General features: G+C 39.6%; 1 protein-coding gene across 1 annotated transcript; it reads right to left on the reverse strand.

Moving 5' to 3' along the window:
- Positions 1 to 6,963: 6,963 nt before the first annotated feature.
- Positions 6,964 to 27,579, reverse strand: gpd2 (glycerol-3-phosphate dehydrogenase 2 (mitochondrial)). Its single transcript, XM_020634192.3, has 17 exons — positions 27,437 to 27,579; positions 24,608 to 24,717; positions 21,141 to 21,312; positions 20,516 to 20,640; positions 20,333 to 20,430; positions 19,978 to 20,141; positions 17,228 to 17,392; positions 16,134 to 16,278; positions 15,409 to 15,602; positions 14,963 to 15,097; positions 14,697 to 14,872; positions 13,319 to 13,450; positions 13,083 to 13,241; positions 12,506 to 12,618; positions 12,225 to 12,303; positions 12,021 to 12,119; positions 6,964 to 10,022 (listed from the first exon to the last, which is right to left on the reverse strand). Exons 2-17 carry the CDS (start codon positions 24,707 to 24,709, stop codon positions 9,897 to 9,899), a joined length of 2,184 nt encoding a protein of 727 aa, XP_020489848.2. The 5' UTR covers positions 24,710 to 24,717; positions 27,437 to 27,579; the 3' UTR covers positions 6,964 to 9,896.
- Positions 27,580 to 27,739: the final 160 nt, after the last annotated feature.

Here is a 27,739-nt window from a genome sequence, read left to right on the forward strand (position 1 = left end):
AATAATGAACAATTCTGCAAGAATGTCCTGCAGGTGTTCCCTGCAGGTGGAAGTGGTCCCTTCATGTGGAGGTATATCCTGCAGGTGGAGGTGTTCTCTGCAGGTGTAGGTGGTCAGCAGGAAAACAGACAAGCAACCACAAGCATCTGCTCCGTCGCCCTGTTGGATAAAGATGCTCATATTTCAAATGAATGCATATATTTCGGGGTTTATTTAATTAGAAGCAAATGTCAGCGTTCACCCCACAGTGAGCTCGAGCTGCAGCTTCAGGGCCTCCGGGGTCAAAGGTCACAGGAAGGAATCTGAGATCAGACGCTGCGGGCCCTCTTTGACCTTCAGATATTAGAATAAAAACCCCTCTGCTGTGATTTGTCTTTTTCTTCCCTTTCTTTCAAGCTGGAAGACAAAAGACAGGAAAGGATGGAGGAGGAGGATTCTGTGAGAGGTGCTGCAAAGGGCAGGTCACTGAAATATCACAGCTCGCCCCGGGCTCGTCTTCCTCTCTGATGCTCAGAGGAAGTTTGTGACAAAAAAAAAACTGGAAACGAGCTCAATTGATTCATTTCCCCACTTTGGTAAAAACCTCTTCAATCATGTTTTTATTCTCTGATCCTCTTCAACAGGAGTCACAGTTTTGTACGTGAGTCCTGCAGGTGTTGGAGGAGGATCTCCTCATGACTTAATGAGGTTTTAATCTGACGTGTATTACGACCTCCTCCACGCTGACATTTAAAGAAGTCATTAAGTGGTGACGGGTGGGAGCAGAGGAGCAGCCTGGGAAATTATGTCTTTCCTTTTTTTTTTTAAACGTCTGAATATTTCATACATTTAAACACTTTCACTCACAGAATTGTACAGAAATATGACTGCAGATTTTGTGCAACCAAACACAAGAAACCTAAAGAGAATACAGTCATAATTAGATTTCAAGTCATTCAAACTTTAATTAAAACCTCAAAAATCTGTACGGGTTCCCTCATTTACAGCATAAAATGATGAGTCTCAGTAAAAAAAAAATATTGGCACACTGTGATAGAGTGGTTTTAGATCATTCTCTGAATTTGTCCAAGAGAAACAAGAGTGTCGATATTTACACCTTGTTGAACTTGCGGGATTGAACCAATAGACAGTCAGTAAAATATGAGAGACAGAAAGTTAGAATTAGGAGATAAAATGATATAAGTCAAATGTATGAGCTCATAACTATCAGAGTGAGCTCGAACAAAAACATGATGCTTGTCCCTGTTTCTCCACAATGTCTGCATTTGTAGAGACTGAAACTATTTTAGCAGTCATGCATCATAGATAAAATAAGATACTGTATTGATCCCCCAAATGAGGAGAAATGAGGTTGTTACGGAAGAGGGCAAAGGTCATCAGCAATAGATAGCATAACAATATTTAGCCAGTAAATAATTTAGTTAAATACAAGAATAAAAATAATTAAAAAAATAGGTATATACACTATGTAGGCCTACACCTTCACTTGAGGTGCAATAAGGCCATTTTATTTATTTTACTCAAGGTGTGTTGCATACTGAGTGACTATACAGTCAGGTAAACATTGTGCATGTGGAAAATGAATTAACTAATCAGAAATATTTTTATCAATAAAAGATGTATATGTATTTAGCCCGCAGTTTTTATAATGTTGTGTACTGTTATTTTTTATAAAGTGTACACAGTGTGAGGAGAAGGGGCCGTCAACTTATCAGATATATTTAGTTTTTTTGAACCAGGCTGTAAACATGTTGATTCCTGTGGTAAAAATGGGCTTTTTTGGCTGTGGGCTTATGGCACTCCCGGCGCTTCTGCAGCCAGCCTCTAGTGGACACTCGACGAACTGCAGTTTTTTTTTACTTCCGCATTGGCTTCATTTTTCGAGACTGGAGTTTGCCGCTTGGCTTCAAAACATAGACTGTAGCTTCAAAATCATGAGAAATGTAGCTGTTCTCTCCATAGGATGTGCCGAAGCCACGCCCACTCGTGGAAAGACGTTCCCTTCTCTACTGTCATACATAAATCACCTGACAATGGAGGCCTCAGCTCCTCTATCAGACCTGTCTGTCCTTCATCTTTGTTTAGTCTATATCATATACGATATCATAGTCACTGTTAATTAAACCATATTTGAACAGGTGCACCTGTGGAGAGTGCAGGATGATGCACAGAGAGGTGGAAAGTGTGTGCTGCAAGCAGCTTAACGCCGTATGTAAAGACAATTTATATATATATATATATATATATATTTCTGGAGGAGGAGACTATGTGAAAACAGATAATAGTTTAATTTGCTTGCTAATGAAATATACTGTTACTGATAATACTGACACGTATAATAATCTCTAAACTGCAGTAAAATAACGTGCAGTACTCGGTCAGAGAACCGCGTAAAGGCAGCCAGACACTGGCGTGGTGGCGGTCGCAGACTCACTAACTTCCTCTATTTCTCTATTCTGTATCTTAACATTAAAACTTCCAGGTGAGCACTTTTTCCAAATGGAGAAATACATTGAAACTGTTTTACTCTGATTCAAAACAAGATGGTTGCATTCCAGCCACTGATGGACATTGCAAAGGTACTCAGTTAGGATCTCAGCTGCCTTGCTTGGTGACTAAGCAGGAGCATATATAACTGCATCATCATCATTGTTTCTTTGCAAGTATCTAACCTCTTTAATACATCTTAAAGTTCATTGTAAAAGGAAACACTAGATGACGGTGGGTTATACAGAACAATTATATTAAAATTCATTTGAGGTGAAAGAATAACATTAAGAGCTAAACATTCGAGAGGAGTTTCTAATTGTATTTGTTTGCATTTAAACCTATCTTTAATTTTTTTTAAAAAGCAGTACTCCCCCACCCCTACTAAGTGTCTGTCCTTTCTGTAGCATGCATAACCAGGGACATCAATCATGTTAGTTGGTATATTGCTATGCAGCCATGTTTCAGTGAGGCAAAGATAGTCCAAGTTTGATTCTGATAACAAAGAGTGAAGCTGATCTATTTTTAGAACTATACTTCGGATGTTTAAATGCCCACCATGAATGCCTTTAGGTTTTAAATTCCATAACACTTTGGCATGGTTTACTGTCTGAAAGAACAGCAATTGTTTTTGCTTTTGCCCTGCGCGGCATACAGTCTCTCCAAAGCCCATTTGCTGACGCGCTTCAGCGGTTCCCTCGGCGGTGCACACTGACACAGATACGGCTTTCGGTTCCGACTGTTTGTATTTGTCCACATGCATAATTGGGTTCCGTTTCAGCGCTGGATGGCGGGTCCGGCAATTCACTACAATCTACGGGACTGACAGCGGCGTGTTTTGTTTTAGCCCCTACTTTCGGCTCTGACAGTTTCTTTGTGTATGCATCTGTGCCGACGCGGTTTGTGCGTCAGATCCAGATCGAACAGACTCACCAGTGATGTTGACCACTTTATATAGAGAGGGCGCCCTCTGGTGGTTAGTTGTTGGTTACTGCACTTAAATAATAAATGAATCAGACTGCTGTTTCTTTGAGTAAATTAAACACAGAAGGCTGGATGAAGAGATTTTACTTTTTAAATGAAATAAATGAAGTTTATTCATATTACTTTATCAAGATGAACATTTAATCTCTGAGCTCTGTGAACAGTAATGTTTAGAAAATCATTTTACCTCGGAGCTACAGCACAGAGCGAGGAAACACCTGCACACACCTGTACAAAGAAACAAGAAGAAAACCCTGAATGTTGAGTTCAAACAACATGCATTTTCAGCATTTTCATCCAAACTCGGACACCCGTCATCCGCTCGCGTGGTCCAGGGTTGATATTAACTTTGGCACACCTGAGGAGCACACCTGAGCGTGATGCGCAGCAGCGGAAGTGACGTTGGGCGTGTCACTCCCAGGTAAAGGTCGTATCGACGTAGAGAACTCATTGTGAATTAGGAGACACAATAACAAAATTAAGTAAAACATCGAAAATAAATAAAACATTTATTTTTAGATTTATAATCTGTGGATAGATACTGTTGTTTAAATGATTGATCTATTAGTGAAATTATCCAAACACTCCTGCTTTTATACCAAAGAAAACACTAATATTATACTGACATTACAAACACATCTTGTGGTAGTTATAGGTGTAGTCACTTTAATTTCCAAACATTTACAAATGATTAAGTCTTTTCATTTAGTTTGTTTTAACATATTCTGAGATAAGTATAAAAGATGGTTGAAAATAATCTGAATTCAAACAATGTTGGTAGGTAAACTACTGTCTGCTATACAGAAGTAACTGCACTATTTCTATTTTTCCACACTTTTATGTGGTGGGAAAAAAGCTGAATCGTTAAAAAGAGGATACATTTCTGTTATAGTGACTGTTGGATGTAATTGTAACCCAGTGCCAGCAGAGGGCAGCAGTGTGATATGAATGCATGATGCAGCGGTTAACTAGACCTGACCTGTTAACCTCCAGGTGAGCTATGTTGTAATATTTACAGTCTATGGTTGTAAAGTGCAGAAGTTACATTAAAGTCATCTGATTGAAGATAGAACATCTGCCTCTTATTTAACCTACCAATCAATAAGCTAAATATACGAGGTGTTGGTGTTGCAAATTAGGAGTTTGGAAGTGGCTGCATCTATAAGTTTTCACTGGTTGACTCAAGTTATTCCTCAGATTTGTGAGTATTTTGTGTTCACTTTGCAGGTAGAGTTAATATGAATAGTAATGCAGAGGATAATGTTATTGTACTTTATTCAAACCGGATTTTAAAAAATCACGGTTCATCATTTGTAAGGTTGTTGAATTGCAACACAAAATAAAAACCCTCGCATAACAAAAACCCTTTATACATTTTTGGTAAAATATAAATATAAAACTAATGACTTCCAAAGTCACACGACTCCCGTCAAATGTTTTCATTCACAGCCTGATGACATTCAAGTGAATGACTCATGAACAGATTCCAGTGTGAAAGGCACCATTGTTGCCGGGCAGATAGGAAGCAATGCAAGATGGCTCACAGTCTGAAGAAGACGGGGATGAAGAGGACTCTTCATGCTTCATTCACACAGCGTGGGAGGAACCGCAGTGAACCCACTGTCGTCACAAGACACACTGAAGTGTCTGTCCACATGGAGATATTTAGGCTCTGATGGCGCCAGTTGGACACATGTTGAGACAAACAGACTCTGTTTTACAGAAAAAGAGGATTTTATTGTTATATTGATGCTTATATTCCTCATTTCTTGGATTTGAGGATGTTAAATTCTCCTTGTTTGGTTTGATTGGCAGGTGTCTATTGAAATGTCGCTGAAAGAGCTTCCGGCCCGCACACAAAGCCTGAGAGTGACCCAGGTAAATGTCAGGACACCTTTGTGAGAGGTTCAAGAGCGGCACAGGAAAGGAAAGGTTTGAACCATTATTTGAAGATCAGGGCTTTTTTTCTCCTCTATTTCCCTCCTTTCTGCACCCACATTCCTCTCATACTTGGATATATTGAACATTGAGTTGTGATTTTTGTGCTTCAATTCTCAAAATCAGATATTTCCCTGCAACCAGTCTTAAAGGCACAAATAACACCAATAAATTATTTCTGCGTGCTCGTCTTCCATCTCCCATACCAATATTTGAACTTTAGAGGTCGATGTGATTAATTTCCCAGTTAATTATCTTCTTATTTACATTAATTATTAGCTGAATAAGTGAAGGGTTTGTCGAGCTGTTCTGGGGCTGTGTGGTCCCCTACGCTCTTACGCACAGTTCTAATTAAAACTCAATAAAAAAAATAATTATTTAGCAACAAGTTGTTTGTGGGAAGCAGGAAAAAAGCAGATTATTTTCCACTTATCTCTTTCTGATTAAAAAACAGACACTTGAGCTTGCAGGCCTTAGAAAGGAGATAACAGGAGAGTAATGGACTTCACAATTACCACAAAGGACACAAATTATGACATTAGATGTTAAATATTGCAAAATATTTAAAGTCACATTAATCAATAATTTCTCATTTAGAAAAAAGGAGGACAAGAAGGGCAAGTTATTTTTGAAAATATGCTAAAAATGTATTAACTAAAGTTCTGTTGCTGTTACATCCTCTAAATAATCATCTTGAACAACATTATATTTAATACATAAATGATGATTAGCTTACCTGTCACTTTATAAATGTAAAACAAAGGGGGGTCAGATTGCAGAAGATCTCACAAGAATAGAAGAACACACACACACACACACACACACACACACACTGAACCTCATCCCTCCAAACAGGGTGAATAACAGCCTTTTTTCCGTAAAGGTCACAGTGATATTTGAATGACAGCTTTAAGTCCTCGCTCATATTACACTCTGGGAAAGAGAACGAGGAGGAAGCAATTAATTGTCATGAATAATGGGACAAATGTGGTTAGCATACGACCGCTAATGCTCTTCTTCTTCTGCTCTGGGGGATTATGATGCTCGCCACGCTGAGGTGTCTGCATGTACACTAATTGAAAAGTGTGAGGATGATGGGGGTGGTGTTGACTACTGTTCCTCTCCGTTTCTTCAGGCTTCCTGCACTTTATGGATGTTATTTAGGCCTAAATTACTTTGATTAGTGAACACTCACTTAATACGCTGAACAAATCCAACAAAGGAATCATCAAAAAACTTCTGGGGCACTGGTGGAGCAGTGGTTAGTGCACGCGCCCCATGTATGGAGGCTGTAGCCCTCCAGGTGGGCGACACAGGTTTGGATCCCACCTGTGGCTCCTCTCCCGCATGTCATCCCCCACTCTCTCTCTCTCTCCCTGATTTCTGACTCTATCCACTGTCCTGTCTCTCCATTAAAGGCACAACATGCCCAAAAAGAAATCTTTAAAGTCACGTAAAAGTCAAACTCTTGATGCAGTAAACATGCTGAGGTGTTTCTGTTCACATGTCGTCACATGTTCTGACTCCACGTATGAATGAAGTCCACACAAAGCGTTTCAGCAACCAGATACATTTAATGAGATAATTGCTTTGTTTTCTCTTTCAGTATTGGTACAGTATTTATGGAACAGTAAAAAGAAGGAATCGGACTCTCTTTGAGCGTGGATAAAGCTGTAATTTCATCCAAAGCAGACAATCTAACATGTGGACGTGGGTTTAAGTCATGCTGCCCACAAGCTATTCTCTACAGGGGGCCGATGTTGGCAGTTTGAAGGGTCCTCATGTCTCTGAGCCCCCATGTGACCGCACACTGAGTGACAGGCACAGTGTGTGTACAATGGGAGCAAACCTGTGGAATGATTCTGTAAGAAGTCCGTACAAAAATCTGAGTAGACACCATAACATGAAGGCAATAAGGAAGCACAGTCTGCACAAAAACAGTTGTTTTGTTTTACAGTATAAAAGCTTCAGCAACAGAAGAAAAGTGAGTGCCGCCATGTTGGAAGAATTTAACCTTTTATTTCTGTTCTTCTATTCGCTTTCAGTGTTGAAAGTGCCGAGGGTAACTTTGTGTTCATGTTTAGAGACACTGCTCTGATAGCAGAGTGTCAGTGCCATGATCGGATACAAGTTATCTTTCTGTTGGCATTATTTGATACCTTTAGACAATAATTACTCCTGCATTGAAACCAGCAGGGTTGTTCATGATCTACAAACTGAGGGGGGTTAGAGAAACACTGCAGACCAATACTCAAAATGTTTTCTTCCACCTTTTGTTGATTCAAAAATACAACAAAAAAGATTTAGTACACAAAAACAAGAAGTGTCAAATATTGTTTTAAAACTGTGTGGAATAAATAATTAACTAGTTCATCGTTGAAAAAGTCAGAAGACAACGAGAGAAAAACATCCTGAAAATCTCTGAAGTGAGGTTAAGGTTAAATCTTGAAACGCATGAAACGTTAAACTTCATCCGACTAATTTCAAAGCTGAGTGAGAAATCCCTTTAAATATCTAAAACTATTAAAAATATCAAATCAGACATCCAGCCTAAGTTAAATAGAAAGAACTCAAAGCGTCACTATTATTATACTGTTCTCTGGTTATCTCCTCCAACATGGCCGCACACTCTCTGTTGCTTAAAAACATATATTACAGTTTAAATACTTTTCTTTTCACAACATCTTTAAACATCTTTACATTCTCAGCATGAGTTCCTGTTTGTTTAACATCAAGTGTGGCAAAGTGAAAATGTCTTAAAGGCACATCAAGGCACGTATCATACATTCAGTTTGTGCGTTGCCTTTCATTCATTTTCACTCCCGTTGTGTCACAAAGACGCAAACAGCATGCAGAGCAGAATTATTGTTATATTATCTATATCTCACGATCCAGTTTGCTGGACGTGCGTTCATACAGCAGACCTCTCTTCACTTCAAACACACGTAGTAAAAATAAAGATCGACATTATTAAGAGGGGAAGGGCTAACAGTTAGCATGCAAATAGAAAGAAACATTACACATTACTGTGTGTAAACAGCTGCAGTGACGGGAGACAGAAAGAATAAATACTTTTAAAAACACAAAGTTTGCACAGAGAAGCAACAGTGATTTATAAACATCTCCTCGGTAACGCTAAAGCTGGAAACCTCATCGTGTAAACCTCAGTGTCAGTAGTGGTTAGATTTTTAGTGCAATAGATGGAAAACACAGTCAGAAAACAAGATCATCCTCCCAGTTCAGATTCTTTCCACCCCAAACAGAAAAGTTTTCTGGGTTAACAGCAGACCTCAGAAACATCTCAGAGTGCTTGAAGAACGACTCACTATTACCTGACGAGTGCTTGTAACATGCGAAGATCAGAAAAACACATTTAAATGCTCGTTTATGCTTTATTTTAGGGTTCGTTAGTCCTTTAGGTTTAGTCTCCTGGACAGATTTATGAATCTGATACTGAGAAAAAACTAATTATGTGTTCTTTCTTTACAGAAATAATGTCTTACTACATCTTTGCACAATTTAATTTAACTGATAAAACAATCAATTAATACTTGCAGAAGATTTTAAACCTTTGATGATGTTTGATGATGATTTCTGTCTAAACATTCTGGATGTTCTTCTAGTCTCCATATCAAATCCTTTGTCTTTTAAATGAATGTATACGCTGCACAATAAATACAGGAGGTCTAAAAGAGAAGGTCAGTCTGCCGGAGTGCTTATCTAAGACAGTAGCTCGATTTCTAGTTGTGCTTTACTTTCCTGCTCAATCCGAAAATCAAGTTTTGTTGGCATCAAGTTTAAATCATTTAGTTTGTTTCTTAATGATACTTTGAAGTACCAAACGTCGTTCATAGAGACGCTCTTAACACCGTAAACATGCACTTACTGAGACTGTCGCAGGAAACGTGTATAAAAACTTTATAGTTACATTTATTGGTACAAATCTTAGATCAGTGATTACTGGGAAGTGGAAAAAAAGGCCTCTCTATGTCATGGAAACACGGCTCTGATTCTCTCTATAAAAGGATCTATGTTATATTTTGTTCTCGGAAACTTTGACAGGATTATTAAGAAGTAAAGGACCCATAAAATAAAGCATGATTAAAAGCTCGAAGCTGCATCACGGAGAGGAAAGTGTTTCCTCAACAATCACAGTCGTGTTCAAAAGGAGTGTTGCAGAAACTAGAGAGAGAGAGAATGTAATGATTCAAATATCAAAGTTTGTTTCAAAGACAGTAGAAAACAGAGCGATTGTGTGCTGTGTCAAATCAGAGGCACCTGATGTTGGGACAAACTCTGACTTAATGAGAAATAAAAACCTCCGCCTCGACCATTAGATACGATTTCACCCAAAAACACCTCAGGAGAGATGTTGATTTGACCAAATTCTTCTCCCCGTGTGCCTGATTGCATTATTGTCATTCAAATAGCGTATTTGCATTCGCCATCTCCACCTTTTAGAGGAGCAGATTTCATCCTTGTCTGTTTTAGACTCCGCCCCCGCTTCGGTCCACGCTCACTGGCCCTCTCTTATCCAGAGTCTCCTCCGCCGCCTTCATCAGGATGGCCAGACGGCTGTCAGACAGAAGCCCCTTCTTCACGGCGCTCATCAGCTGGAAACAGCAGAGAACATAAAGTCGTATACGGCGTGTGTGATAAAGGTTAACCTGTCAGACTAAACGGAGGGAGAAATAATTACCTGAACAAAAATACCCCACAATGAAAGGCTTTAGAGACGTACAGTCACCTTCACAACCCGGACTTTGACAATTAGAAAATGAAACAGACACCAAAGATGATTGTTGACGTGTAAAAGCTGAACTGTATCAGATTTTTTTTTTACACTCTTACATGAAATTAAAGCATTTATTTGTCTGATTGAAATAAACAGAAAACCTTCACAAGCTCTTGAATCTTCAACCTGTTAGAGTTTATCCCACTACAGTATGTGTGTGTTTGGCCTTTTTAAAGGATAAGGAAGGTATTATTTAATATTTTTCTTAATGTCAATAAATCCCCTGAAGACCAAAAACAATCATGTGTAACTCCGCCTTCGTCTGTTTCTGGAATCCTTTAGGAGTAAGAAAAATATACAATATGACCGTGTTTATCCTTTCATGGTTTCCTTGTTCAGCTTTAACACTTTGGTGTGTTTCCTCCCTTCAGCCCTTGTCGTCTCTGTTCACCACAACACTTTAATAAAGTTTTATGTAACTTTATTGTTAATACGGCAGAAACCCCTTTTCAAAGTTAGATGGACAGAGGTTGCGGCGTTTGATTCTCATCATGTACACTACCTGTTTGTTGTACCTAAAAGTCGTTGACGTGCAGGTCAGACGTACACACGAGCAGAAACACATATTCAGCATCACAACATAAACAACAAACAGCATCATTCTAGTCAAAAGAAATTTAGACTTTTATCTGACTCATCACTAATAATGACTGAATCGACTGTCACCGAGCGCTCCTGTAATGACCCTTGGTTCTGCACTCAGGTGAGGATGTAATTTGATGGGTGAAAAGAGGACACACTTCAGGCCTCGTTACACGAGTCGCTAGAGACTCTTCTCTTTAATTAGCTCCATCTAGTCTAGTTAAGATTTCACACCTTCAGTTTACAGCAGCGGATGTTCAACCTTCTCACAGCTCAGGTCAAGCGTTTTCTCTTTTCTTTAACGATGGGTCGACTTATGCTGCGGATTCAGTGACCAGCATGTTTGAGGAGGAAAGTGTTTTATATATCGTGGTAACAATTCTTAGACGAAAACTGAATAAAGAAAGAATGTTTGAAGCCTCTATTTTCTGATAGAAGGTTTGATTACCTACGATAGAAAAACGTCTCATTTATTTTCATTTTTAAGTCAACAAATTCCTGACAAGAACGGTTTTTAACTTAAATCTTGGAGTTTAAAAATCGGAATAAATATGCAGATAAAAGTCAAATTCCATGACACCTCTCGAAGCAGAAGATTGAAAACAGGAATTGGCTGCAGTGACAAAAACTCAGGTTGTTTGTGTGTGTGTGTGTATTGGATGGTGCTCCCCTGGGTTTCTATTATCCGGCCTTCATGTCTTCAGTCCTGTTTGTTCTGCAGGCACTGACAGAGGTGTTAGCCTTTAACGCTTCCTCTCATTAGCTGCACATCTGGAACATTTTGTAACATATTTCCTGTTTCTATGTTCTTACTCTTAAAATGTTTATTTGCTTAGTACAAGATAACATTTGCTGACTCCTACAAATCTAAATTCAAAAAACATGTTTCTTTTCTGTTTCTGCAAATCTCTAAAACACAGTGAATGGAAACGAGTAGAAATCATATTTGTTAGTTGTGTTTCTGTGAATAAAAGGCCTTTTAAGGACTTAATCATGGACAACAAATACTAAAATTAAAACAGTTTAAGTAACATTGTGATGAACATCTCACAGCTGAGCATCAAAATAAGATGTAAAAAATGATGGTTGAAAAATATCAGTAACAAAGCATGACAGTAGTTTGTGTCTACAGTGAGATATCTGCTGATATTAAAAAGTGACATGTGAACGATCATTATCAGACGTCTTCATGTCCTCGTTTAGCCATCGCTGTGTGAGTGTGTGTGTTACGTACCTGCAGGAATTCATCAATCTCCACCTGTCCGTTCTTGTTCAGGTCCACCTCATTCAGGATCTCATGGAGGGCATTTTCATCAATCTGCACGTTGATGCTCTGCAGAGAAGGAAAACAAGAGCGAGAATCGATAACATATCCGTGAGACAAAGTGTACAAAGACACAAAAGAGAAGAAGAAGAAGAGGGCTGAAAGTTAACTCACATCCAGGACCTGCTGCACGTCCACAGTGGTGATGAATCCTTTGCTTTCTTTGTCAAACTTATGGAAACGCTTCTTGTACCTGAAAGAAGGATATAAAAAGGTCAAGGCCTTGTTGGCTTTGTGATATTTTCTTTCACTTCTTTTATTTCATGTTGATAAAAACAGCAAACAGGGGAGGACAGGTGTCCTGTGGGAATAATCTTGCTCTCTGATCTAGTGAGTGATAAAAAAAAAGCTTGTACGTTTGGATGTGTTTTCAAAAAAGGAGGAGTAATAAGTACCTGACTACTTCCTGGTAGTCCAGGTTGATATCAGTCGTCTTGGTCAGCTGCTCAGAACGAGACCTGTAGCCCATCTCGTGGTACAGAAACTTCTTTGCTGCTTCGAGCTCTGCCTGAGGGAAACATTAGCAGAGCAATCGAGAATCTGAGGATTGTGTTGCTTTGTCTTTCTGTGACAAAATAGACCAGGAAATAAACTGTACTCTAAGTGAAAACAACTGCCTTCTATGAAACGATTAAAACTACAATAATAACCTTTGATTAATGTCTTCACAAAACTATGAGTAGTTTTGTACAGAGCTTCTGCAGGTCAGTGTGTCCTGTGTTGACAATAAGAGCTTAAAATAGCTCAGAGTTCAGCTTTCATGCAACACATATCACTTCTTCTCTTTCATACACAGACTGAGCTTCTCCTCTCAGGGCATGAAGGGTGTGGACCTTTCTTTTGTGAGCAGATGGAAGAAGAAACACTGCAACAATTTCAAAAAACCTCCAGGCATTCAAGCATTGTATGAAACAGAGCAGGTTTTCTGCAACAGGGAACTTTTACACAAACTCAAATCCCCTGAAAACTCACTGTCTTCTTCTCCTCACTCCAGCCCAGCTCTTTCCCCATGATCTGCACGATGCGAGGCAGGGCTTCATCGGCCGCCTGCACGTTCAGGAAGCCCAAACGTGTTCGTCTGGCGATCACATCGATGGCTGTGCAGGCGTACTCCTTCATCGCATACAGTACCTGAGACAGAAGAGCCACATCAGGTTAACATAAAGAAACAAAAAGAAGAATTTGAGAAGCATTAAATCGTACTCCACCTCGCTCTCGATGTAAGGGAACTCTGACACCAATCTTTTCCCAACGATCGGCCATCTTTGCCCGGTGACCTGAGCCATCTTGGCCACGTCGAATGCTTTCGCTCCATACGTTGAGGCCAGATGCTGAGCAACCTGTATGTGAAGGTAAACCAACCAGTCAGCATCACAACACAGCACAAATGTAATAAGCCCAATAATACCCAGCGAGCAGCTCATAAAGGCAGAAAGAGGCTCTGGGAGGCAAAATAACGTACGTTCTTACATTTTCTCTTACATAACAGTTGAAGCATATAAAGCAGTATAACCTTTATATCATGATAATTCAATAGAGGCACTGTCCTATCTGAAGCCACTGTGTAAACAACATACAGTATATTGTAATGGCAGCATGAGAGCTACCTATCGGAGTAGAGCTTTTGAAGAGTTAGCTCTTGCGCCGTTTTGTCATTGAGTTGTCATCTGTTTACAGAAAACGAGAGGCCTATTTGCTATTCAGATCGTTGGCGTGCCGATCATGTGAAAGGGCAAACGCTGTCCAAATATCAACAGTGACCTTTTAGAAATATTGGAGCGAACAGCCGAACGGCTCTAATGAGGAGTAAGTAGACTGTGCGACTACTTTTCCTTCTTGAAACTATGTTTTATTGGATTCAATGAAAACGCACTGGCTAATTATTGGAAAGATGGCATGTAGCTGTTGTAAATCAATGCGCCCTTACTTAATGCCATTGATAAAAGTGTACAGTGCAGTTCAACGCGTGTCCACTCTTTTGTGTAGCAGAAATGTCAGCGTTGTTATAGCAGCAGCTTTAATGTCAGCTCAACTGCTGAAGAAGATAGTGAGAGTGTGCATGCATTTGTGAGGTTTTACAGGTTTGTTTGTATAGGGAGTGTGTGTCTTGGTATGTGTGTGGTATGTGAATTCTTTAACATCTTGTCATGCCATAAATGTTTAGGAAGTCAAAGGGGGCCGAACTGCTGTTTCAAAATAATTACACTTCCCCCTGTGAGGTGAACACAAATGTGAAAATGTGCTGTTAGATTGGAGCTATTTCATGAAGTGAGAGTAGCTTTCTGAAGTCTCAGTGTTACATAAGGGTTGTTTCTAGCACATTGGAACTTTTTTTGTGACAGTTGAGGTCTGACTAACAATCTTAATTATGTCATCTTGTCGGTCCCTTTTCTTCTGCAGAGCTTCACTTGCATTGTGCAATATTTCGTTTTGACACACTTCCTTGCACCTCTTTCACTACCCTACCGTGTTTGGTAAATGTGTTCCTGATACATTTGCTTTTCTTGTTTTGCTGTTTGTTAGAAAGTGGTCCTCTTTTTAATCAGGGTTCATGATGTTTGTGATCAGAAAAACCTGTTGCTTTACCTCTTGCTCCAGCCCGTAATCCTGCACCAGGCGGATGTAGAGTGTTGGCGTCCAGCCCTTTGCTCCCTCCAGCATCAGACCCACAGTCTTACAGGGCTCCGCTGAGAGGCTGTGAGATTTGATGGCTGCGTCCAGAGTCTCCTCAGCCATTGACCTGTAGGTGGTCCACTTTCCACCTGCATACACAAAATAAAAACCATCTTACCATAGTAAACACGCAGCATTGATGAGCAGGTTTAACGAGATAATGTTAAAGGCTCACTGACCAGCGATAGTGACCAGTCCGCTGTCACTGATGCTCACGATGTGGTTTCTGCAGATGGACTGAGTGTCTTTGGAGTCTGGGTCCGTCACAAGGGGTCTGATGCCGCTCCACGCTGCCAACACGTCTCCTCTACGTACTGTGGACATAAAAAAATTGTCACTTTGCAACCAGAGTACTTTGAACCTTACTTTATAAGGCCATATAGTAATGCGCTCATCCATGAAAACTGTCATGAATCAAAAATATGTCTTTTTGTTTTCAATGTCTTCTTCTAGTGGAAGCTTGTTCACTCTCAATTGGCAGTAAACGTTAAGGCAGAAATATGATCTTTATAAGTAAAAGGGCAAGTTGTTTAAAATGTAAATGAGGTTGGGAACAAAGTTTTCCCTACTTTCAGAAATTCAGTTTTGTTTTTGGGTGTTCAAAGATCAACATCATGCTCTTTACCTTCTACGTCAGGGCTGAGGTAGTTGCGGACCTCCCTCAGGATGAAGTTGATGTCGTCCTCTCCCGGGATTGGGTGGGCCGTCACGTTGGTTGGCGTGTCTGTGGTCCCGGCGATGGTCATCTTCTCCCATGGCAGGAAGAAGATGACGCGCCCGTCGCTTGTGGCTGGATCGAGGAGACCCATGTTGTCTGGGCTGCGGGGCAATAAAATATAGGGACAATGTTTTTTTATAGTAGAATGAGTAGAACCATAAAATGTTATTAGATCTACTGCTTCTAGGAAAACAGGATGTGAGGAAAAAAGCATGTAGGTAGTAAGAGAGAGATGGCAGAGGAGAAAATAGTCAGAGATGGAAAATATGTGGGAAGAAGAGGAGGCGGTGAGGGGACAGATAGCGGCAGGAGGAAGAGAATTAGGTGGTTGGCATTTCTGCCGCTGTTCAAAGGGCTCCCGCTCCCTCGGGTTTTGCTCAATAAGCTTGGCTGAACTTTAAAAAAGCCCCTGACTTCAACAAAACTCACTCTATTACTCTGCTGTATTTTAACCACAGAAGATTGTCCTGTGCATGACGTATAGGTCAGCTAATAGCTTAGCCAGCTCATTGTTTACACATCAGAATGAGGAATAAATAAACTTAAAAAAACAAACACCGGATGGGAAGTTAAAAGAACATCATCAGGACTTCTAAAAAAGACAGTTTATATCTATTTTAAGTGTGTCGTACCTGTAGTAACCAGGGATGACAATGTGAACACCTGCGCTCGGTTGGCAGATGTTTGCAGTCTCCTGGTTGTCCATTTTCCTCAGAGAGTCGGTGAACGGGCCGGTGGCATTGATCACACACTTTGCCTTCACATCAAATTCATTCCCTGTATGAGAGAAATAATGAGGATAAAAACCAAACATCTATTGTGCATCTATGTTTCTAACAAATATACACTTTCAAAGTTACTTTTTTGGGTTTTGTTTTTTTCAAACTGAAAGTTAGATTTTACAGACTGAACATTAAATAGCTAAATGTTAGCTATGGAAATCAATAGTTTTAAAACTCTATGGGTTGGCTGATGTGTTTCAAAGTATTATTGTTTCATCATAACGCCAGACCTGTTGTTTTTTCATTTATGTTCCCATCCAGGTTACACCAAAGTTGCACGACCTTCCTCTCCAGATGATCATATGTTACTGTTTGTTATTAAATGTATCATTTTTAAACTATGATTTATTTACTCTTTGGGTTTTATCAGCCCTTTTTCAGCGCCCTTGCTAGGTTCAGTAAAATCTGCCCTTTCTTACACACCCAGATATTTAATATTAGAAACTCAATCACTGATTACTGCCTGAAAAACAACATTATTTTCAACATCTACTTTCTTTTTTTTCTTTTTTTTCTTTTTTTATTTATCTAACCTTTGACATTACTGAAATCAATTCAATACTTTTCCTCGCTGTACAGGAAACCTGATGGTGTAAAAAAGTTCAAAAACATGAAATGATACAGACTGGATCATCAAAAGAAAGCGAGAGGAAAGATTGTACCAGTAAGAAATAAACTTGAATTAATGCCACCATTTAGAAACATGTACAGATGAAAGGTGATGTTTGCATTGTAATGGCGTTTGCATGTAAATCTTTATTTATACAGCACCTTTAAACACAGGTTACAAATTGCTCCATCAACAATCCATGAATACAAACGCCTTCAAGATAAATATACATACGGACAAAAAGTATAGAGCAACTAATAATAATTTTAAAAACTCTAAATAGGAATCCTTTACATATGGGACTTGTTCATTTTTATCTAAGTGATTTTCTTACCTGTGATGACGTCCCTGCAGTGGGCTCCACACACCTTCTCCTGGCCGGTCTCAGGGTCCTTTTTCTTCAGCAGGTGGACCACCTCCGTGTAGTTGGCAACAGCAGCGCCGTAGCGTGCGGAGGAGAGGGCGATGGCGAGGTTCATCCGGGCGTCGTTGTGCTGCCCTGAAAGAGACGGAAAAGTAGAGTGTGAGAAAGAGGAATTAATTCAGATAGACTTCTGACCCTAAAAGTATTAAAATGTCATGTCTTAAACCTCTTTCATCAGAAAACATGTATTTGATTAGAGAGAAAAAACTTAATACAATACTAATCAGAGAAGAGCATAAAAACATAAAGCCAGGAGCGCTCAAAAATGAAAATGTTACACTTTCTTCACTTGAGCATATTCTTCCATACAGTATACCACAGAGGATTTCTGTCAATGATGATTCATGTCTCAAAATGGTGACTTTTATTTGCAACTGAGCAATGGGGTAAACATCATTAACGACTAGCTTTGAAATAAAAGGATTTGGGACATTAAACAGGTTTCTGGAATAAAGTGTTTTTAAACCGCAATAACACACTGTAGTTTGTTTTCCAGAGCGAAATATACCAGCCAGCCAATTCTTAATAACAGGAGAAGGTCTACACAATAGCTGGTTAGTGTTTGTAAAAATAAAAACATCCCTGTTTTTGTCTGTGGCAGCAGCAGTAGCCACCCAGACAGCCAGAGAAATATCTGCCGCTGCTCAGCCGCTCCGACCAACGACGACGCTTCTCTGTGCTCTACACCGCCGGGAGAGAAGGTCAGATTTCGAAATGTCACCGCCGTGATTGTTCCAGACGGCATAATTGGAGAAAAGACGCCCCACCCCTCCACTATCCCTCCACCATCCCTTCCCCTTGGAGCAGATGATGGCGGGTGATGGAGGAGGGGTGGGGGGAGGAGGAAATCTAACATATGCTGCTTTGCACCAAAGATGTGCTCTTCCTCTCCAGGATGCAGTAAATCCACAAATCTGACCATTTATATTTTCACATTTTGAGGTTATAATAATTCTGCATTTGTATTCCATTTAAACAACTTAAGGCCTAAGTGAGAGCCACATTTTAAGATCATGCATCATTAATTTTTAGGACAAATATTTCATGTTTCATCCCTTAAATAGCCCTTTAGAGATGTTTTTTGTTTCTATAAATTAGACCCGTCAGCCAGTTCTCATCAGACATGACGAGTTGATTTTCACAAGTTGCCTACGGACACACTGTTGTTATTTTTGTTGTTGGAAAGACTGACGGAAAAGGACGCCATCGGCACTGAGTTCCTCGCACTCAGCTGGACTCTGAGCATATGTTTGATTGTGTTCTGGAGCCATCTAGGGAACACGCAACCTTTAACGCCACAGGGAAAAAGAGGGCTTCCTACCAGCCTGTCAACACGTTTTGTGAGCACCAGTGGAGATGTCAGCACTTGGAGCAACAATAAATCTATTTTAACAGATAGTGATCTCCTGTCATGTCTAAATCTCAAGATTTGTATACAATTTACAAATGTTGCTCATTTGGAATTCTATTTTTTTATTGGCATTGTTTTTATCCCTTTTTTATTTTGCACTGATTTACAGAGAGTGCTTTTGATGTTGAAATGTTGAGACAGTTAAGTTTACCCTTATAGCATCCTTAAAGACTCCTCCCACCCTGCCCACAGACTGTTTGCCCTCCTGCCCTCCGGTAGGTGCTTCAGAAGCCTCCAGACCAGAACCAGCAAACTGAAGAACAGCTTTTTCCAGAGCTGTCTCTCTACTGAACTCTGCCCCCTGAACTCTGAACTCTGTCTCCCTCCCGAACTCTGCCCCCCGCTGACCCCCCTTCCCCTCCACATCACCTCACACCCATCATCCCCCCACCACTCCTCCTGGTCATACACACACATCTTTCATCTTTCATCGTAATATAGTTTGTTCATATCAGCTCAATAAGTTATCGACCTGTACAAAATGTCAATATTCTGTATATTATCTGTAATCTAGTATAGCATGCTCACTGCACCTTAATCTGTATATTATAATCCTAAAAATATACTTATATTTATAGCATTTATTTATATTTATAGCATTACCCATTAATCCAGCCATATATACCCAATAATTCACTCTTTTTTAGTCTACATCTGTACATTTTGTAATAACTGTACATAGCACAGACTCTTGCACTTTCTGCTTATTTGCACTTCTGGTGAGATGCCAAACCTCATTTCGTTACTCTATACTTGTATATGTGTAATGACAATAAAGTTGAATCTCAACCTCAATCTCAAAGTCTTCTGTTGATCAGAAGCGTGTTGAGACGCGTTGATACATTTTTATACTTGCTATACTATAAATGATTTAGTTTATATTCTTAGAGAGACAGATTAAATAGCCATTGCAGTATTTTCTTTAACCAGACAAAATCTGAGGAGAAATGCTGAAAAAAAACTTTTTGCAGATTTTCTGCAGAGTTTTAAGACACAGACATTAACTGTCAGGGGCATAAATCAAAATGTGATAATTATGTGGCTAATGGCTTACCCATCATATCTACTGCTAAAGGAAAGAGACAAGCCAGAAAAGGGAAAAAGCACAAACAGTGACTCAGCAAAAGTGAGTAATGAATCAACAAATGAACCGTGTGTTTTAGAATACTGTCCACACGTGCAAACATCATAATGAAATAATCAGGTTTAATGCAAACTGAGCCTAGAGAGCTGTGGAGCCCTGACTCACCATCATAGTAGACGATGGCTCCCACCAGCTTGTCCTTCTTGAGCATGGGAAACAGCTCCAAGGCTTTGGTCTTACTGAGGACGTAGCTGCTCTTCAGGCACTGGATCCCAGCCACCAGGTCGTACATTTTGATCCCTGCCCAATAGTAAGGCAACTGCCACCATCTAGGGAAAAAGAGATGTTTTCACAACAAGAGGCCACAACAAGCATTCAGAAGCTGGTGTTAATTTTCCATCCAGATACATAGAAACTAAATTACATTTATTTAAAGATACAATGCATCTTCCCAGCAGAATATAAAAAATATCACCTGCTTTTAAAAAAAATAATTCCCTAACATGTGTGGTGCACTTACTTGTAAACAGGAAGCATGATTGGCAGTGGTGCAGACAGGTGGGGAGCGATCTCCAGGAGGTTGGCTCGCTCATGCAGGGCCTCTTTCACCATCATGTACTGTTTCAGTGGACAGAAAAAGAAGATGAAGAGAAAAGAGCAAATAACTGCTATGTGAATGAAAAATAAAAGTACAAATGCAAACCTGTTCGTAGTCTAACTTCATGATGGCCTTCTGGAGATAGCGGACTCCACCGTGAATTAGCTTTGTACTCCGGCTGCTCGTCCCCGAGGAGAAGTCGCTTCTCTCCACGAGAGCAGTCTTGAGGTCTAGAAAAAAAAAAAACGTTAACGGTGAAGGGTAACAATGTTCCGATAATGTTACTGAAAAGCTTCTTCATGTTACAGGCTGTTAAACTATTTCTGAATCATTGCAATCCAGAAGATAAAACATAAAAAGAAACATTTACTTTCACTCACAGAAAAACTGTTACATAAATACAAGAAAGCTCCTTCTGTCTATAAATACAATAAAAATACAGTAAGTCATATATTTCTGTTGAAAGTGCACATCTTAAACACCCTTATTTCAGCCCTTTGACAACACATTAATAAGATCACAAAATGTGTTTTTAAGCACAATATGTAGTTTTAAAGGTATATTAGTTTTCACAGGGCAGCCAATAAACTATCACAACATTATCCTGCTGAAAAGGGAGAAGCCTTATGAAAAGTTCACCTGAAAAGTGTCCCTACGGCTGTTTAATAGGCCACATAAGGACACATCATTCCCTTGTCATCATTGTTCGAATATATATTGTTATTCTTACTGCGTGTGACAGCGTCTAAGGCACATCCTGCCCCCGTGGCTCCTCCTCCTACGATCAGAACGTCAAACTCCTCAGTGTTCTGCAGTGCGGCGAGCTGTGCCTGCCGAGAGGGAAACTCGTCGGCGTAGGGAACCCTCAGCTCAGCTTCTGCAGCCACATGAGCTAACCGAGCCTGGATGTGACACAGATACGACGGCATTAGCCCGATGAGCAACAGTACAAAGATTGTCATCTATACTTTCTGCGTTGAATGTATCTATGTTATTTTCTGTAAATTTGCAGACAATGTAGCAACACTTTCCTTGAGGTGCCTTTGAAACATCATAAGCAGCGTTCTATGTTTAATATGTTTATGTATAATCCCTGCATTATATTCACCTCATTAAATTACATGTGATAAATTGCATAATGACTCCCAAGCAATCATTTTAATACATTATGGATTTAGCGTGAATGGGTAATGACATTATTGTTAGACATACATATGCTCATAATATGCATTAGTGAGTTGTCATGGATGGAATATAATTTATGAAAGGTGGCATGAATTAATTACAGGGATTATAAGAAGTGGCGGCCGTGACAATGGTCATGACTTTAAGACTTCACGATTGTTCATGGTTATTGTAACTGTCATGGAGATATTCTCAATTTAATTTACAAGTTAAACACAGCCCAACTCATTTTCTGCTGATGCTGATTACTGTAAGTTGTTTTGATGATTAGCTTCAAGACAAAGCAGTTCAGTTGTAGGCGCCCATATCCACTCTTTGTTTTGTTGTTGATTTTTTTGAGAGATTTGTAATCAATAAACGCCCTGAACAGGAAAGTAATGCAACATTTACCAACACTTTTAATGTCACTTTCATGAACTTATTCACAGTTGTAAGATTTTCTTATAGAAGATCTTTACATTTATAAATAATAATAAAAAAGCTGTAACAATAGCTAACAAACTTGATCTATTGAGCTATAATGTACTTACAAGTGTAGCTTTAACTTCATCTTAAGAGTTATAGATGTAAGTTACTTTAAAGATTTAATTTAACAAGAAATATAAAGATCTTTTGTATTGTTTTATTTCGTTGTTAATTGATGCTTTGCTTTTCCAGCACATCCAACAATGATCTTTTAATCTCAGATTTGAGATTAGTTTTCTGAAGATCATTCCTGGCTGCATAAATCTGATATATAACGTGCTTATGATGTCTCTTTGTCACCTGAGGTGTCGCTAAAAAAAAGACAAAACAAAAAAATCTTTAATTGATGGAAGCAAAGGAAAGTTGGATGAGGGTCACTATGTGCTGCAACATGCTGCTCAGCTTTGCAAAAGAAGAGAAAAACACAACTTAAATCACATTCCAGTCGTTCATTGTTTGATTAGCAAAACCATTAATTTTAAGGCATAAGCACAGTAAATACAAGACAAGCACAGCTCTCCTCTGATTGGATGAGGTGGGATTTCACCTCTAATGAAAGATTTATTCATATTTCCAGTTAGCAGTAGGAGCTAAATGATTGCATCAAGCTGCTTTGAAGCAAACGTGGCATTAGACTTGCAAATAGAAGCGGGCGTTTGTAATTTAGGCCCACGACCACAAACAAAGACGGTGATATAATCATTGTCTATTTTCGATGATGCATACAGACAAACACCGTCGCAGAATTAAGCACCAGCGTGGCCCCCTGTAATCAAGTTAAGTCACAGCGCAGCCCATGCTAATAGCCAATCGGCCGCTGTCTTGAAAACTTTCCCGCTGCCATATGCCCTTGTAAAGGAGAGAAGACTGACGTTCATGTCATCAGCAGTGCAATTACTGGGATTAGAGGCATGCATGATTACAAACTATTGTGAATTTTTTTTTATAATTAATCAGGGTCGACATCTTGCTTACCAATCCAGTCTTGGTCGAGAGGAGGAAGGTGGGCAAACAGAGGTATCGCGTGGACACAAAACAGAGTTCACATTAGGTTGTACAGTCAAATAAAGGCCTGTACTTAGCTCGGAGTCTGCCTGAAATAGGTCTATGTCGGGTCAAAAGTCAGGAGAGAAACACACAGCTGCTTGTCCATCTCAAGTGAAGTCACACCTCATGGTTATTTGTGTTCAAGAGGATGGTCAGTGGTCGAGTTTCGAGGCTTGAACTGTCTTTCAAGGACAGCTGTGCTCTCTGTCACCAGACATGAGGTGAGAATACTTGTGAAGTCTTGCCTGTTGTTCATTGTCTTTTCTTCATTCTTTAACTTTACTTAGTTACGCTGATACATTTCATTTTAGTCTATTTCAAGAAGCTATTCAGAAGAGAAATTCTGGAGGGTTTAGGGATGAAGGGTCAGTGTGGCCAGTAGATAAACACAAAACTTACAATATATCAAACAAGTAGTTGGATTCAATTCTGAATTTATAAAATATGGTAGTAAATTTGCACAATATTCTGCTTAAAACATATTCCCTGAGTGCTCAAAATGAACAACAGTTTAAAGTCTGTATTCATAAACCTCTTCTGGGAGAAATGATTGAATCAAAAAATTTGGCTAGGAGCTTGGACTGGCTTCAGCTGTGTTTCCTTGGCAACCAGCACAACTATAAACTAATTTACCAACTCACTACAAATGAAAAGCTCTACATGAAAGAAATTCACTGATGAAACATTTTCAGATACTCTCATGTCTGAATGTAAATTAAGACATAGACAGGTAGCTTAGCATAAAGGCTTGCAACAGATGGAAAATGTTAGCTTGGCTGCGTCTGAAAGTAACAAAATCTGCCTACTTTTTAACATGTTGGATCTCATTTGCTAAGAGCCAGTTTCCTTCTTTTCGTTTGTTGCACTGTTTCTCGGCTTGAACAAAAGCTATTTGTATAGCATCAACTCATAACAAGTGTTATCTCGAGACACTTTACAAAAAGCAGGTAAAATACCTTACTCTTTGTCTGTTAACATTACAAAAGAGCAGGTAAAAAGACCTTACTCATTGTTATGTTACAAAAAGCAGGTAAAAGACCTTACTTATTGCTATATTACGGTACAAAGACCCGGCCTGTGATTCATCGTTATTTCTAAGCATTTCAATGATAATGATGGGAGCTAATGCATCTTGTACACCAGCTGGAAAGGCATACTTTCAAATTCAAATAAAAGTAAACACACTTTGGAGAGGAAAGAAACCACATTCCTAAATCTATTATATGTGGGCATGCCCATACAGGCACTCCCTCTCAGTTTAGAAGACTTTTCAGGCCAGAGAAAAAGTTTGTGCTTAGATTCTGAACTGAACAGTTGGCAAAGAGTCTAAACAGCATATAGAGTAAAACATTTGAGTTTCAAGAACAAAATATTTAAAAGAAGAAGGCTTTAAAATATTGTATCTGCCTTCAAATCCTTCAAAATGTACGTTCTTAAGCTCATGCAACAAAAAAGCAAAGCGGCACAAGCTGAGGGATGATATCTTTCCACCAAGCCTACCTGTGTCTTCTTGTACTCGATCAGCTGTGACAGGCCAAAAGCCGTAGCCACCGCCCCGCCACCTATGATCGCTGTCCGTTTCAGAGCCTTCCTGAACGCCATCGTTGGCCCTGTAGAGAAGAAAAGTAGCAGCGAGGACACGCAGCAGGGACGTCAATAAAAAAAAGACAGGAATATCTAGGACAGATGATTTACCTCCAAAAAAAAAAGAGACATTCAGATGTGTTTACACCTGCATTTGCCTGAAAATTTTGCCGGCGGGATGGTGAGTTGACTGATGACAAAAGTTCTCCAGGCAAAATCTACCCTCGTATAACCTGTTATACAGAGCTGAAACTTCACAGTAAACTATCCAAACTGCATATGGAAGTTGCTAAAGCTGAGAGCACTTAACAGAATGACTGACACATGAGTTTAACCCTGAGGATAACGGTGACAAAGGGTTTCTTGGAGAATAAAGACAGAGATAGATCTGTTCTGCACTGACAAAAGTAATAAAATATGAGAATATATAATAAAACACTGGCTTGTTTTATAAATGCTTTTCATTCTTTAATGGCTGAATAAAACGATACCAATACTCTTAAAATCAAACTGATTCCAAAACATGACTTCCTCACAACATTTGCAGTATTAACTTAGTTTTTTAAATGACCTCAAACTGAATTTGGCATTTTTTTAATCCATTCTTATCAATTATCAGTGCATCTATGTGAGATATACATGGAATTGAAGACCTCATATCCTGGTTTCATGATAAACTGTATTACATGTGGTAGATTTAGAGTATACCTTAACATTTTCAAAGGTTGGCTGACTCCTCCTTCTCAAAGTGATTAACTGAAAATATTCATGGATACTGTCAAATAAGCCCTAGCATCGAAATATTAGTTAACCTTATTTACGTTGGCATTCATAGCCCACATATGAATCAAATCCTACTCTGTGACATACCACAGGATTTCACACCATATCACATTCTGTTCACGACCTCTAACTGTGAAAGTCAAACATTACAATAATTAGCCTGGAGGAACACTTATGACTGGGACCTGTTGATTGGTGTAGCTTTGCCAGCTGAACCACAAAAACAAAACCGGATGTATCGTGTATCAAATAACAGCCTATCCCAATTTAAGGCCCAGTCCCTTTTACTTGCCTGGAGTAGCCATACGTTTTGACAAATAAAGACATGTCTACATTACAGGCCCCTAGGCATTTAGTGTTGAAATAGTTTGCTAATCAAAAAAAAAATGTAAAAAGCCATAGGACACAAAAACATTAAGATGAATGACAACATCTGTCGGAGATGCACGGAATAATGCTTGTATGTGTTACAGACAGAGACACAAAGGGAAACAATTCACAAACAAATGAGTCCAACAAAGAACTTTCTGGGAGTCAGTTGTACAACCAGGCAAGCAAAAAAAACAGCCACATCCTCTAGAATCTACTTCCAACTCTTTCATTTTAGATTGAAAAACATTTTACAACACTAGTTCCTTGAGTTTCAAGTTATTCTGCAACAAATTCCAGGCTGAGGGTGCACAATATAAAGCCCTTTTTACAGATTCTGTCTGAGCATTTGGGACAGAGAGCATGAAGATGTCCTGAAAATGCAATGAGCATTGTTCAGTACTTCTCTGAGTGATTAAGAGAAGTGCTGAACACTTAGGCAGTGTCGGAGCAGACCAAGAATTGCCTTAAAGGTGTAAGAGCCTACAGGTTGTCAGAGAAGGCCATCCTACTCGAGTGTACAACTCACAAGTGTGCGTCAGAGCTTTACAAGTAGTAAAATCTAACCACAAGGATGCATGGTATGCTGTATTAACCATTTGGCCATGTGTAGGAATAGGAAAAAAGGAAGCGTGCATGACAGCAACAATATAGGTGTCTTCTGCTCATTGCACATAAAGACCGACTATTTTTTAACCTATATTTCCACTCAGTGCTAAAGCCTAAACATAGTAATTACTTGTATTCTGCTGCTAGCCGGCTGTGCATTACAAGATTAGCTTGGGACACTGGGGGTCACCAGACTCTCCTCCTTATTTAGGGGGTCATGACCTGTACATTTCGGGAACCCCATGGCCTAACACAGGTATAAAAAAAGTTTTATGGTAACCAGAAGATGTAACTATTCCTCCTCTTTCACACTGCTCTCATTCACTTACATCAGCCTGCAGACTCATTATGAGTCAGCACATGAGGGGGGCTTCCTCACAGTGAAGGGGCTTTTCTTTTTTTTCTTTTTTTTCTTTAGTTGACAGTCTGCCTAGTTTAAGCCCCATGTATTTTCACAGAATAACAAGGATTCCCGTGTGTAGTACAGATACAATTCACAAGAGCAGGTTTCCTCTTCAACAGCAGGTGGTAGTATATTATAAAGTTTTTATTGCTTTATTATTCCGTTGTTCATTACCACACAAGAGGAAGTCGCCCTTTTTAACCCTGACATCTTACAGAGCTCAGTTTCATGCAAACCAGCCGCTAGCTTCGTCTTAACAGTCACGACTAAGCGCTTTACGTTATAAAAATAAGACGAGTTATAATTACACCTCCACGGCAAGAAACAGGCTTACATTGTAGGAATATAACAGCTGCTTCCACGGTTCAAAAATAACGAAATAAAACACATTAGCTTAGCATGTCCTTTGATATGATAACTATAAAGAAGAGGGTTTTCTTCGTTGTCATGGAATCACAAAGCTCGCAGATGTTGCTCCGCGTTTTGGCTCTAGGCCAACGAAAACAGGGATACAACTAAGAAGGGAAATATTAGAAAATGTCCACAAGACACTCAGTGATAGATTAGACATTTACACTTACAGGCTTTCTTGCTTTGTGGCTGAGTAAAACTCGCTCGGGGCGATGCTGGGCGGCGACTGAGGACATCGGTTATCTAAAACCGTAGCCTGGGTTTGACAGCTACAACCAGGAAGCTGAGCAGTGAGGAGCGACGCAGCGGAGAGCCAATCGGAACGCAGTGTACGAGTACGCTCGTCCAATGGCGTTTAAACAAAAGGCGGGGCCATGTTGTTGACGTAAAGGGAGGGTAATATTGCGCAACAGTGGTCTCCCTTTCATCCTCTTCTCCTTGAGGATAATAATAAAGAGGGAGAAGTGACACCA

Source organism: Labrus bergylta, chromosome 24, assembly GCF_963930695.1.
Source record: "Labrus bergylta chromosome 24, fLabBer1.1, whole genome shotgun sequence".
Taxonomy (NCBI): Eukaryota; Metazoa; Chordata; class Actinopteri; order Labriformes; family Labridae; genus Labrus; species Labrus bergylta.